The 13,813-nt window shown below is 39.9% G+C and overlaps 1 protein-coding gene across 3 annotated transcripts in view; it reads left to right on the top strand.

Annotated features, from left to right (window-relative positions):
- Positions 1–8,120: 8,120 nt before the first annotated feature.
- The window catches only part of RPAP3 (RNA polymerase II associated protein 3), a 196,896-nt gene continuing 191,203 nt past the window's right edge, over positions 8,121–13,813 (top strand). The window contains exons 1-2 of one of the 3 annotated variants that reach the window (XM_029616263.1): positions 8,121–8,175; positions 11,602–11,790. In XM_029616263.1, coding sequence (XP_029472123.1) covers positions 11,638–11,790 — 153 coding nt within the window. In that variant the 5' untranslated portion in view covers positions 8,121–8,175; positions 11,602–11,637. Of the gene's footprint in view, positions 8,176–11,598; positions 11,791–13,813 lie in introns of all 3 variants that reach the window. The other 2 variants (XM_029616264.1, XM_029616265.1) reach the window with 2 other exon arrangements.

Genomic DNA, 13,813 nt, shown 5'->3' with positions numbered 1-13,813 from the left:
ACTTACCACGTGACAGGTGACATCCAATGAACGTGGGGCCACTGAGCGTTGCTATGGCGCCCGAGGCAGCTACCGGATCGGTGTGATATGGCGCGTTGCACGCCGGGAAGGTTAGGCCTCGAGCGCGAATCTGAGGCGCTGGGCTCCCGGTGCTCAAGTGGGCTCTCGGAGCGGTGGTTAACGGCAGTGGCGATTTTTACTACTCGCGGGATACGGCGCGTTTCCCACCGGAGACGGCAGGGAGCCGTGTCTTAGGTAGGCCTGTTTGGGTTTTAAAATGGACGAATGTATTAAAGTCATTCAGTTGCCACATGCGCGAGGTTTGTAATCAATCGAGTAAATAGTGGAAGGCGGCCACATAGGGTATGTTATAATTGCATTATGAGATCCGTAGTAAATAAAAAAAAATAGCTAGTTTATAGGGCTCTTTCTGCTCAGAGCAGTGACTTTATTTACACACTTTTTCTGCATATATATATTGAAGAGGACATTTATTCTTATACTAAATAATGTCAATTAGTTAAATAACTAGTCCCACGATTAAATCATTTTTTCACCGCTCCAATTTTAAATCTGATCTTTGTGTGTCCTGACTTGGAAGAGAGCACCTAACAATGTGACCGTCACAGTGCCCGTTTAAGCTGGTTGCGTTTACTTGCATGTTAGTATTGACAGGTTTGTCGGCATGAGGTTTTCAGAGTTCATTTTCTTCTTGTTAAGGATTGAGAAAATGATGTATAGATGTCTGAGAAATCTGTTTATCATAAGAATAAAAGACTTGCCTTACTGGGTCAGGCCAAGGGTCCATCAAGCCCAGTATCCTGTTTCCAGCAGTGACCAATTCAAGTCACAAGTACCTGACAGGGTTCCAAGGGGTAGACAGAGTCAAAGCTGCTTATCCTAAGAATTAGTAGTGGACTTCTGCAACTATACCTTTATGGCTTAGAAATTTTCCTCAAGGAACTTGTCTAAACCCTTTTTTAAAACGCAGCCATACTAATAGCTTTACCACATCTTCTGGCAATTAATTCTAGAGCTTAATTATGCACAGAGTAAAAACATATTTTATTAGTTTTAAATATAATCCAACAAACATGCAGGAGATGAAATCAGCGCTCCAAGAATTATCCACACAAAAGAAAGGGGAGATGCAGAGTAGATAGATATACAGTTCAACCGACTTAGTTAATGAATAAAGTAATTTTTTATTTTATTTTTCTATGAGTTCAAAGTGGCTTGGAAGTGGTTGAAATTATACACTTTTTATTAGTCCCTCCCGACGCAGCTTTGGGCGAAACACGGGTCCGTGTCGTGGGACCTTGTTGAGGACTGTTTCATATTGTAATGAGCTTTGGATGAGCCGCTCTACTCTGCATCTCCCCTTTCATTAGTTTTAAATATATCATCTATTAATTTTATTGTGTGTCCCCTAGTCTTTGTAATCTTTGAAAGTGAAAATAACTGATAAATGTTACTTGTTCCACTCCATTAGTTATTTTCTAGACCTCTATCTTATCTCCCCTCCCCCATCTCTTTTCCAAGCTGAAGAGTCCTAACCTCTTTAGCTTTTCCTCATAGGAGACTTATTTCATCTCCTTTATCATTTTGGTTGCCCTTCTCTGTACCTTTTCTAATTCTGCTATTCTTTTTTGAGATGAGGTGACAAGAACTGCACTCAGTACTCAAGATGAGGACTCACCATGGAGCAATATGGAGACATTATACTATTTTCTGTTTTATTCTCTATTCCTTTTCTAATAGAAACATAGAAATGATGGCAGAAAAGGACCAAATGGACCATCCAGTCTGCCCAGCAAGCTTATGGTAGTATCTGCTGCGCCATGTAGGTTATCCCAATGCTTATAGGTTTCCCACACCGTAAAAGTCAGGACCCTCAGTTGCTGGTTGAATCCAATTCCCCATTATGCCTTGCCATTGAAGCAAAGAGCAATGTTGGAGTTGCATCAAAGTATCAGGCTTATTGGTTAATGGTAGTAACCGATGCATCTAAGAGTTACCCCCATACTTATTTGCTTCCCCAGACTGTAAAAGTCGTGGCCCTTGGTTGCTTTTCGAATCCAATTCTCTTCCCCCTACTGTTGAAGCAGAGAACCATAATTCCTAGCATTCTATTTGATTTCTTAGCTGCTGCTGCACACTGAATAGAAGATTTTAGCATGTTATCATCGATAATGCCTTGATCCTTTTCCTGAATGGTAACTCCTAATGTGGAACCTTGCATTTTTTAGCTATATTTTAGGTTACTTTTCCTTAAGTTTCTCACTTGTCCACATTGTTTCATTTACCATTTGCATCCCCAGTTTCCTACTTTTGCAAAGTCCTCCTGTAATTTCTCACAATTCTCTTATGATTTAACAAATTTGAATAATTTTGTGTCATCGACAAATTTGGTCACCTCACTTGTTCCCATTTCTAGGTAGTTTATAAATGTATTAAAAAGTAGTCCCAGAACAGATTCCTGGGGCATTCCACTATTCACCTTTCTCCATTGGAAAAATTTACCATTTAGCCCTACTCTCTGTTTTCTATCTTTTAACCAGTATGCAATCCACAATAGAACACTGCTCCCATCCCATAACTTTTTAACTCCCTAAGAAATCTCTCACGAGGGACTTTGTTAAATACTTTCTGGAAATCCAGGCATACTGTATCAACTGGCTCTTATCCACATGTATATGGTTAAGTCTTTCTTATTCATTTTCAACTAAGTATAACTAAATGCAAGAACATTGGTGAACTCTGCTTTTTTTAAAATAATTTTTCAATTTGCAAATAAAACAAATGTACTTATTTATGATTACTCTGTAGCTATGCCACTCTTGTGTATATGCACTCCATCCTTGTTATAGATGAAAAATCATTTTAGAAAAAGAGGTGAACCACAAGCAGACCAATGATTACATTATGTCGGGCTAGCAACAATAATTGCCAATGAGCGACAGCCCATTAATATGAAGGTCTTACTATAAGAGTAATTTACCCATTCATTCATTTGTATAGTGACTCCATGGCAGAGTTATTTGTCTCGGAGAAGTTAATATTTAGGAGAAATGTAGTACCTCATTGATAATTTATTTTGTTGCTCATGGAGAAGTATATTACAAGGAAGCAATCGTATTCTTTTAAACAGTTTTGCATAGTGATCATCAATAAATACTACCCCTAATTCCTATCCCAGAGCCTCAAAACTGGGATATAATAGTGAGGTTGTTGTTTCTATGTCATCCTATGGTAGAAAAAGGAGCGAGAATAGCAAGTGGGATCCAAATAGTCGAACATACCAACCAATAATATTATATTCTCCTGTTGCCAGTCATCCAAGTACAGCGAATGTATATAGTGCCTGGGCCTGTAGGTATGCATAGAAATGTTTGTGATCTAAAGTATATTTGGTGTGTAATATCTGAAATGATTTTATTTGGTTATTATCTTTGAAAAATTGGGATATATATTTCAGCCCTCTAAGCCCCATTATAGAAAAAAAACCTATGAATACATTCCAGGCAGAAAAGTCCAGTTGTCCTTAAAAGGTAAAAATTGTGAAACCAAACTCTCTTTAAACCTAACAAAGAAGAAAAAGTTTCCATATTTTAATCAAAGGCTTTTCCAGCATCCAGGCTTACCAGTATTGACTGGAGTTGTTTCCCCCGACTACTTCCTATTGCGGCAATTATGCCGCACACACTGATTGTAGTATATCAATCTTTTACAAATCCCATCTGATCCATATCCACTAAATGGGTAGGTCTGCATCCAATCTGTCTACCATAATTTTAGCTAATAACTTACTATCAAAGTTTAACAATGAAATTAGTCTATAAGACTCTGGAGTTGTGGATCTTGGCCTGCCTTTGGCAAGACTATAATAGTAGCTGTATTTGGCAAAAAGGAGAAATGTCCTGTGTTTATTATCTGCTCATTCATTTTTCCTAATGGAAGATATACTACTTGGGCCACTAATTTAAAGAATCCATTGGAAAGCCATCCAGCCCTGGAGGTTTAAGAACATAAGAAATTGCCATGCTGGGTCAGACCAAGGGTCCATCAAGCCCAGCATTCTGTTTCCAACAGAGGCCAAAACCAGGCCTCAAGAACCTGGCAATTACCCAAACACTAAGAAGAACCCATGCTACTGATGCAATTAATAGCAGTGGCTATTCCATAAGTATAATTGATTAAAAGCCATTAATGGACTTCTCCAAGTACTTATCCAAACCTTTTTTGAACCCAGCTACACTAACTGCACTAACTACCTCCTCTGGCAACAAATTCCAGAGCTTTATTGTGCGTTGAGTGAAAAATAATTTTCTCCGATTAGTCTTAAATGTGTTACTTGCTAACTTCATGGAATGCCCCCTAGTCCTTCTATTATTCGAAAGTGTAAATAACCGAGTCACATCTACTCGTTCAAGACCTCTCATGATCTTAAAGACCTCTATCATATCCCCCCTCAGCCGTCTCTTCTCCAAGCTGAACAGCCCTAACCTCTTCAGCCTTTCCTCATAGGGGAGCTGTTCCATCCCCTTTATCATTTTGGTTGCCCTTCTCTGTACCTTCTCCATCGCAACTATATCTTTTTTGAGATGCGGCGACCAGAATTGTACACAGTATTCAAGGTGTGGTCTCACCATGGAGCGATACAGAGGCATTATGACATTTTCCGTTCTATTAACCATTTCCTTCCTAATAATTCCTAACATTCTATTTACTTTTTTGACTGCTGCAGCACACTGAGCTGACAATTTTAAAGTATTATCCACTATGATGCCTAGATCTTTTTCCTGGGTGGTAGCTCCTAATATGGAACCTAACATCGTGTAACTACAGCAAGGGTTAGTTTTCCCTATATGCAACACCTTCGATTTAGCCTCCTTTATTATTCTCTGGATTTCAGACAGTTGATTGGGCCTATTAAAAGTCTCTACTTGCTTCGGAGTTTAATAGATTGAAGATAATTTTTAATATCCTGAATCCCAGGCACTCCATTCTATAGTTTTTTGTAATAATCTTGGAATGCTTACAATATCACTGTGTTGCACTGCAATTTCCAGGTTGGAAAAACTTTACACCTGTAGTATAGTTGCCCTTTCTGATCTTGTTGATGAAGAAGATTATTCAAAGTGTTTTGCGTAGCTAAAAATTGTACTTATTGAGCCCTGTTGGAGATCGCACATTCATGGTTTTGTCTAGTCGTAATTGCTTCTCTAAGGCCAAAATCGCTGAATTTGTTTTCTTCTTTAGGGTAGCTACATAGGCAATGATGCTTCCACCCCCGGAGTACTTTCTTGATGGTTTCCCAAAACAAAATAGGCGAGTCCTGGTGCATATTATCGAACACAAATTCCTCCCATCTTTTAATCAGGAATTCTCAAAAATTAGTCTGTAGAAAGATATTTGGGAAATAACCATGTCCTGATCGAGTCTATTGGGTGATAACCTTCAAGGTCCAGCCACACAGAAGCGTGGTAAAATACGATCAGCAGGCTTATTTGGGTAGTTGTAATGTGGGAAAATACTTCTCATTGAATCAAAAGATAATCAATGTGGGATTGCGTGTTGTGTGCATAGGATATGTGAGTAAATTCCCTATCAAGAGAGTGAAAGATCCTTCAAACATTAATCACATCTAAATAGGGACACAGATAAGCTATGCCTTCACATTTCACTCGATTGGATCCTATAATCGGTGGCATTTTATCCATTTGCCAATCTTGCACATAGTTAAAATCCTCCTATAATCACATTTGTACTTGCATATGGCAATAAACAAGCTTTTTTTTTTTTTTTTTTACAAAAATAAATCATGCTTACAATTACTTGGGGCATAAACCTTGCATAACACTATAGATTTACTTTACAGGGTGCATTTAAACACTAGGTATCTCCCTTCCACAGTGGCTATCACATTGGCCTCCTGAAAGGGTATACCCTTCCCCACCAATATTGCCACCCCAGCCTTGCGAGTTCCAAAGGAGGCAGAGTAAACCTTCCCCCACCCACTGGCTTTTCAGTTTGTGATGTTCCTTTTCGCTCAAATGACTCTTCAGCAACATGGCAGTATTTTTCTTATACCTCCGTAAATATTGTTATGTTTGGTATCTCTTAGTTACGGAGCCTATACCAGCCACATTCTAAGTCACACATCTAACTGGTGGTACTGCTGTAAATAAAATCAAAGCCAAAAGAAAGCCATCTGCACATGACTAGTCCAACAGCCGAGACCCCCCCCCCCCCCCCCAGACCTCAGCCTTTCATTTCCAAAAATACGCCAGTACCCGCTCCCCTGTTAAACATGCATGTCCTTCTCTTCCCCCAACAATCCCTCCCCCCTAACCTGTTCCCAACTTAGATATCAGTCTCATAACATGCAGCCCATACATGTGCATCTAGAACACATTCCCTGTGTAAGGTCCCGCTCCCCAAAATCACACTCTCCCCCACCCCCCCCCCCCCCAAAAAAAAAATAAAAAAATCTTACTCAGCAGTAGGTTTCCAACAGTAAACCCCCAAAAAGAGAGAAAAATAAAAAAAAGAGAAAAAACAACAGCATCACCTCTTGATTATGCTGTTTTCAAGTTGACTGCATAGAAAATTGTCAACAGTCCCATCTAAGCTCGCGGCCAGCTGGAACACATATTTGCAGATCTATCAGCAGGAAAAATCAAATTAAAGAATAATTGCCGTTTTAATTCACCAATGACCATGAGGAAGCTCTTCTTTCTCTTGTAAAAGTATTAAGGGTTAGCTGTCTCGCAATTCACCCAATATCAAATGCCTTGTATCACCTCCAGATTATCCCTCAGATCTGTAATGAAAACGTTCACTTTTTCAACTGTCTCAAAGATGTGGCTCTTATTCTGGTGCTGGATTCAAAATTTTGCAGGAAACTAAAGTATGAAGGATATTTGGCACTCTGCCATTTTAGTGCAGATGGGGCAAACATTTTTCTTTTTTACCAATACTGCTGCTGAGTAGCCTGGGAAGAGCAGAATTCGTATTCCAGTTTCCTAGATTGATGATATAGCCTCAGAACTTCCTCCTTGTAGCGATAGTTAAGGAATTTGGCAATAGCTAGCCAAGGCCTTGTCTGTACCATTGTTCTCGCTCCCAGTCGAAGTACATGTTCTGCCTTTCACTTCCCATGTCTGCCCGAAATGCCAAGGTCTTAGCTGAGCCAGGTTTCCAGAAAATCCTTCAATGCCTTATCCTTAATAATCTCTGGAAGGCCAATTAGCTGTACATTGCACCACTGGGACCTATTCTTGAAGCATTGAGCTTTTGTTCAGCTTTTACCACTGCTAATTCCTTCTCTTAAGACCTGTACTCATTCCTCTATGCTAGTAAGTGCATTTCTACTTCCTGGAATCGCTGAATATTAGTCGTGAACCACACCTGAATTTTGGTGAGCTTTTCATACATTTTTTCAAACCTACCATCCAGGGCTGTGACAGCTTGTACTGTGAGATCGCCTGCTCTCTCGGTCTTCTCACTTGAAGAAGGGGCTACCATCTTGTGCCATCTTGCCTACTGTAGGTTTTTCCTTTCTCCTGCCGAGCCAATTTAGATGTTAAGCATTCTCCGATTTACTTCGGCTTTGTCCAGAAAAACACAGTCTGTTAGGAATTATTTGTTCCCTGTCAATTAGAGCTAATTCAATAAGCAAAGATATCCGAATGCGCTTAAATAAAGGAGTGGGGCTCCGGAGCCATGAAGAAACACATTTCCACTCTCCTATCACATCATGTGATCTCTTATCCACATGTTTGTTTACGCCTTCAAAAAAGGTTTAGTAAATTGGTGAGGCAAGACTTCCCTCTGCTAAATCCTTGTTGTCTTTGTCCCATTAAACTATGCTTATCTGTATGTTCAACACGTTTGTTTTCTATGATAGATTCTACCATTTTGCCTGGCACAGACATCAGATTCACTGGTTTGTAGTTTCCTGGACCACCCTTTGATCCCTTTCTAAAAACTGATATTACATTTTTTTTTGTCTTCTTTGTACTCAGGGGCGGATTGGCCTATCGGGGCATCGGGCTCCCCCCCGGTGGACCGGTCGCTCCCATCACGTGATTTTTTTTTTTTAAACTTCCCGGCCAAAGACAAGAAGAGGGTCTGCTGGTGTTGCGGCCCGAAGAGAAACCTGCGGGCAAGGTAAGAACCAATTTTCCTATAACAGCCTCACATCATTACTAATAGGAATCAAAAACTAGATTTCATTTGCATAGATGTGGCTAATGATACCTATTTCCTGAAAAATTCCAGCTTGTGGTCTCATAAATATGTTAAAAATGGTGAGAGACGAGCTCTGAGGGACTCTAGTTCTCACTGCCGTCTGCTAAAGTGAGACTTGTCAACTTGTATTGTCTGGATCATGCATGACAGAAGTCAACCCTGTCTTGTGTGTAAGGTACCTAACTTTCTTCCCATAAATCAGAAAGAAATGAAAACTGTGAGATGATCTTAGGCTTACAGAATCTACCTTAGATCTTTGTCTGCACAAGCCTGAAACATACTGTCCATCATACGATTTCCAAAATGCTGACTCATCAGAGAGTGCAATGATTGCTATGATAAAACCAAAATTGTTATGCAAAGGAGAACTAACCTAGTGTCCAAACACCATCTGGCTAAAAGCAGTGGTAACAAATGTGCTCACAAGAGATATCCAACAATAGACTTAGGTATCACAAAACCCACCTTTAATGGATCATGATACTAACTGACTAAAAGGTGAGGACCCATGCTGTAGCAGACAATGAGAATTTCTGCATATGTATAAAGGGAACTTTTCAGATATGTTTACGTACATAAAAACATAATTTGAAATTTGTCCCCACCCTCAGAGCAGTGTTTGGGACGAAATTAGGTCATAGAAGGATAGTATGTGCTGAGACTTCAAAGCAGGTGCTAAGTATATGGATAGAAAGTACATGCATTCTCCCACTATTCCATATTTTCAAAGGGAAAATCAGGAAGTTTCTCTTTGAAAATTAGCTTGCAGGTATAGGGGCTGTTTAAAAAATGCCCCTGTAATTTGCTAGAATTATGTGTTGTTCACTCTGTCAGTCATACTCAAAATATATTTACTCTGCCTTTTTGGAATATTTAATAATTGATTTTGTTTCCTGAGGGTGTACATTTGGTATCCTACCAAAAAATTGTGCCTTAATAGCCTTAATTGAAGACATGGGATGCAAGGATGTCAACTTTTTGCCTGTTTCATGCATGTAAAATGTTTACATATGTAAAATGGGCATCTGATCATTACCCAGCCTCTAAAAGCATGCACACTGTGGTAGATGTGCACACGCTGACATCTACCGAGTGGGAAAAGCACATCCTCTGTATAAAGGAGCATTCTTGGGTGCAGGAAGAGATTGAGTGACTGCATGTGCATACATGTCTCCCCCCCCCCCCCCCTCCCCCATCAGTTTTGAAGGGCACTTACCAGGAAATATGTTTTTTCATGGAAAGAATAGTAAAAGAGTAGCATGCTTGGGACCATATACAAAGTTGTTTCCTAGCTCAGAAATTCAAAGCAAAAGCAGGAAACTGAAGGAGAGGTGTGAAATGGGTCAGTAAGAAAGATATGAGTTTAACTGCTTCAGATATTACAGAAAAAAATATAGCTGGGTGTGATTTGCAATATGAGAAACAAGATTTCAGCACAGCACGGGAAGATGTCCAAACAAATAACTGCAGATATAAAACTGTGAACTTTTGTTAAACAGGCCATGATTACAATTAAGGTCTGACATTGACAGCCTTGCCATCCAATCAGATTTGAAATGAATTATAGCTAATTGATAACTTATTCTTTTCTCGTCTAGCAGCCCAGCTGACTCTTTCACAGGATTCTTGCTTCAAATGTACTTGAAAAATTTTTCATTATTTTGTTGCCTCTCTGGCAAATTTCTCTGCAAATTCTGTCTTGGCCTGCTTATTAATGATTTACAACTAAGTTGCCAGTGCTTCTGCTCGTTCCTAAAAAGAACATAAGAAATGTCATGCTGGGTCAGATTAAAGTCCATCAGGCCCAGCATCTTATTTCCAGCAGTGACCAGTTTGGGTTGAAGTTCCCACTAGATACAAAAAGGTAGATCTATTTCTTATTGCCTACTCCTCTGGATAGGTGATGGCTATGTTCCTCGTTTGGATCTGCTTTCCATTTTCTGAAAAAATGTCCTTTTGGCTTTAACTGCCTCTTTCATCTCATCATTTAGCCCTGCTGACAGTTATTTTGTTGTCCTTTTTGAACTTTTTTTTTTAATACATTTTATCTGGGTTTCCAATATGGTATTTTTAAACAATGTCCACACATCTTGCAAACTTTTAACTTTTGTATCTACTTCTTTTAGTATTTTTCCAATGTCCTCATTTTATCACCCCTTTCTAATATTACATGTTTTTACAGTAGTTTTACTTAATGTTCCTTCTCCAATGATTGTTAAATTTGATTGCATTGTGGCCCCACCATCAATGGTCCGTAGCATCAGGTATCTCTATATATCTGTTTATCAAAGCTTAAAAAATAGCCTACGCTACAGTGTAAATATCAATTCATAATGGTATCATCTTTTATTGTATTTTATATATTTCCATTTATATACTGCCCAACAATAATCTTCTCAGAGCAGTAATAATGGCCCCCAACTATGGGAAGGCTATACATTCTGAGACATGGTAGCTATTTAATTTACTTTAGTGCTATTGTATGTCTGAGTGGAGTCTGATAATCTAGTAATGCAACCTAGACAAAAGAATATGTAGTGGGCTGACATGTATTGCGACACATATAGATGTATCTCTCTCTCTCTCTCTCTCTATATATATATATATATATATATATATATATATATATATATATATATATATATAATGTACATTATCAATCTATATCTATAGAGAGAGAAAAAAAATCATTGTCATATGCAAGGATGGCAAAATTTTTGGAAAACTTAGGTGCCGGCCAAAATTCATAGGAGCTAGGGGGGAAATATTCTTTGGAGCTTGTTTATCTTTTTGCTTCTTTTATTCTTTTTTTTTAATATTCTTTTTTGTTTTGAAATTATTTCTCCACCTTCTCTCAGCTATTTTCCCTCCCCTTCTTCTTTTTTCCCATTTCTTCCATCATTTTTTTTTCATTTCTTCTCTCCTGCAGGCTGGCAGCAGCTCCTCTGCCCATGCCCAGACACATTTGGTATTCAAGTGTTTTCCATCCCTGATCTTATCACTATATTAATGAACCTAGGGATTTTGGCTTGCTGAAGTAGAGGGAATGGTTCTAGTGTTGTCTGTCTATTTCAGAGGTTCCCGAACCTGTCCTGGTGGACCCCCAGCCATTTGGATTTTCAGGATATCCACAATGAATATGAATGAGAGAAAATTTGCATGCAGTGGAGACGTGCATGTACATTTATCTCATGCATATTCATTGTGGTTATTTTGAAAACCCGACTGGCTGGGGGTCCTCCAAGAGACAGGTTTGGGAACCACTGGCCTAGTTCAAATTGAATTATGAGATTCTTGTGTGTTAGGGAAGTTAACAGTTGATTCATGTGTTTTGTTTTTAAGTAGAAATCTGAAATTTCTGGCATTCAGCAAACCCACATTATGACTTCGTCAAACAAAGCAGTGGAGTTGCAACTGCAGGTGAAACAAAATGCTGAGGAACTGCAAGATTTTGTAAGAGAATTAGAAAACTGGGAAAAAGACATCAAGCAAACAGATGCTAATCTGAGTAAACAGAGTGGAGTAATAGAAGAGGTAAATCTATGAGGCCCAGTTTGCCATGGATTTATTTGTTTGTTTTCATGTTTGGCTACCCTTTGGGTCATTTTCAGACTTTGTGGAACAGTACATATTCATTTATATAGTGGATGCACATGCTGGACCAAAACAAATTAATTAGCATGGCTGTTTTCTTTTTCTGGCATCCCATATTCCCTCTGTTGAGAATATGTACTAGTCAGCTGAGTTTGAATCCAACTCTGAGAGCTTCTGTTTATGTTTCTTAATATTTGTTTAGTCCATTGTAGAATTTTGAGTGTAATGAGAAACCTAAGTTCCTCTATATTCTGGCAGGTCAGTCCCCACCAGGTTATGCACTTCTGTCAGCAGATGGAAATGGAGCAAAAGCTGACGACGACATGGCTAAATAGTCCTGCCCTAACATCTTCCCACCAGATGGTAAGCATGCATTTCCCTGTGGGGATTGCCTGTGAAGCAAGAAAGTAAAGATAGAAAGGAAGAAAGAAGTTCAAAAGGAGCCATCAGGAAGATGAGATGTCTATATAGTACTCCTTGTCTCCTGAAGTTATATTGTTCGGTTTGGTAGCCTTGGGTGGCATGGACTTAAAATTCACTTAGAGGTTGCAGGCCGAGAGAGGCTCGGCGGTGAAGGCTTTCGCCCTCTCCCCCCATAGCCGGGACCCGTTCCTGTTCTCAGCCAGGGAGGGCTGAGCTCACTTAAAAGTTTTTACTTTATATTTTAAAAAAAATAAATAAATAAAGCAAGATAAAGAAGAGGAGTTTTTCATCTGGGTCTGTTTCCTTGGTGTTTGGTCTTCCTGCTCACGTTTCTGGGGAGGTCTATGAGGGGTAGAGGTAGTTCAGGCACAGCAGGTTGAACGGTAGTTTGTTTAGGCCCCGCTTTCAGGCTTTTCCTCGTTTTAGTGTGTGGTAGGCTGCGAGGATGATTTTGCCCACTTTTCTCTGTCCTCCGTTGGCGTGGGTGCCTGACCGCATTTTTTGTTCATCTAGCTAGGCATGTGCCTATACCTGACTGAGTGCCTTATAACCATGGCACACATGGCAAAGAAGTCTAAGTGCTTATCTATTTGTGCTGCATACCATATCAGCTTGATACAGCCGGAGCTTTCTTTAAGCTGTGTCAGTGCTGCCTGGATGCTCATGGGGATTTACTTCCTTCTGATCTTGCTGTTGATAGTCCATCTCCTCGGTCGGAAGGGAGTAGGACTGAGGGCTACATGACGCTGGTGCCCTCTTCGGTTGGTCCTCGGGGAGACTTCTCAGGGGAAACTCGCTCTCAGGATGTCAGGTTTAGACTTACTGACCTGTCCTTTTCCTGGGTGGAATTCTTCCAGGGATTTACAGACATTTCTTCAGGGGTGGTCTTCTGAATTGACTATATCTACTGGTTTAGGTCCAAGTGCTCGGAAATCTTCAGTGCCTGCCGCCATGGTCAAGTGGCATGGCCTGATGAGTCTCAAATACAGGTGGATCAAGATGACACTAATGATGTTGGTGGTGGCTCTCTTTTGGAGGATGGGGAGATTCCCCAAGATTTGAAACCCATAGAACTCTTCTCCGTTTCTTTCATAGAGATAAGTTGCCAAGCTTGATTTCTCAGATTTTGAAGACCCTTGGACTTGCAGGAGCTGACTACTCGGGGATAAAGAAGAAGGACCCCTTATTGTCACCTTACGCAAGGCCTCATATTTCTTTCCCTCTTTGGATGTGATTCAAGAGTTGACTGATCTGGAATGGAGTTCACCAGAGGTGTCCTTCAAAGGGGGGGCACGCCTTAGTAGGTTTATATCCCTTGGATCCACAGGCTAGAGAGCAGTTTTGTTTCCCTAAGGTGGATGTTTGGTGTGTTCTGTCACAAAGTGAGCCACCATTCCAGTAAAGGGAGTTGCAGCTCTTAAGGATGCTCATGATAGGAGAATTGAGGCTATCCTAAAGTAAGCCTTTGAGCCAGTGGCAATGAACTTGAAAATTGCATCTTGTTATGCCCTGGTAGCTCGAACTACCTTGCGTCTTTCTC

This window comes from Rhinatrema bivittatum, chromosome 9 (assembly GCF_901001135.1).
Source record: "Rhinatrema bivittatum chromosome 9, aRhiBiv1.1, whole genome shotgun sequence".
In the NCBI taxonomy this organism is placed as follows: Eukaryota; Metazoa; Chordata; class Amphibia; order Gymnophiona; family Rhinatrematidae; genus Rhinatrema; species Rhinatrema bivittatum.
The sequence above is the reverse complement of the archived record's forward strand: the minus strand, read 5'-3'. Positions and strand labels throughout refer to the sequence as shown.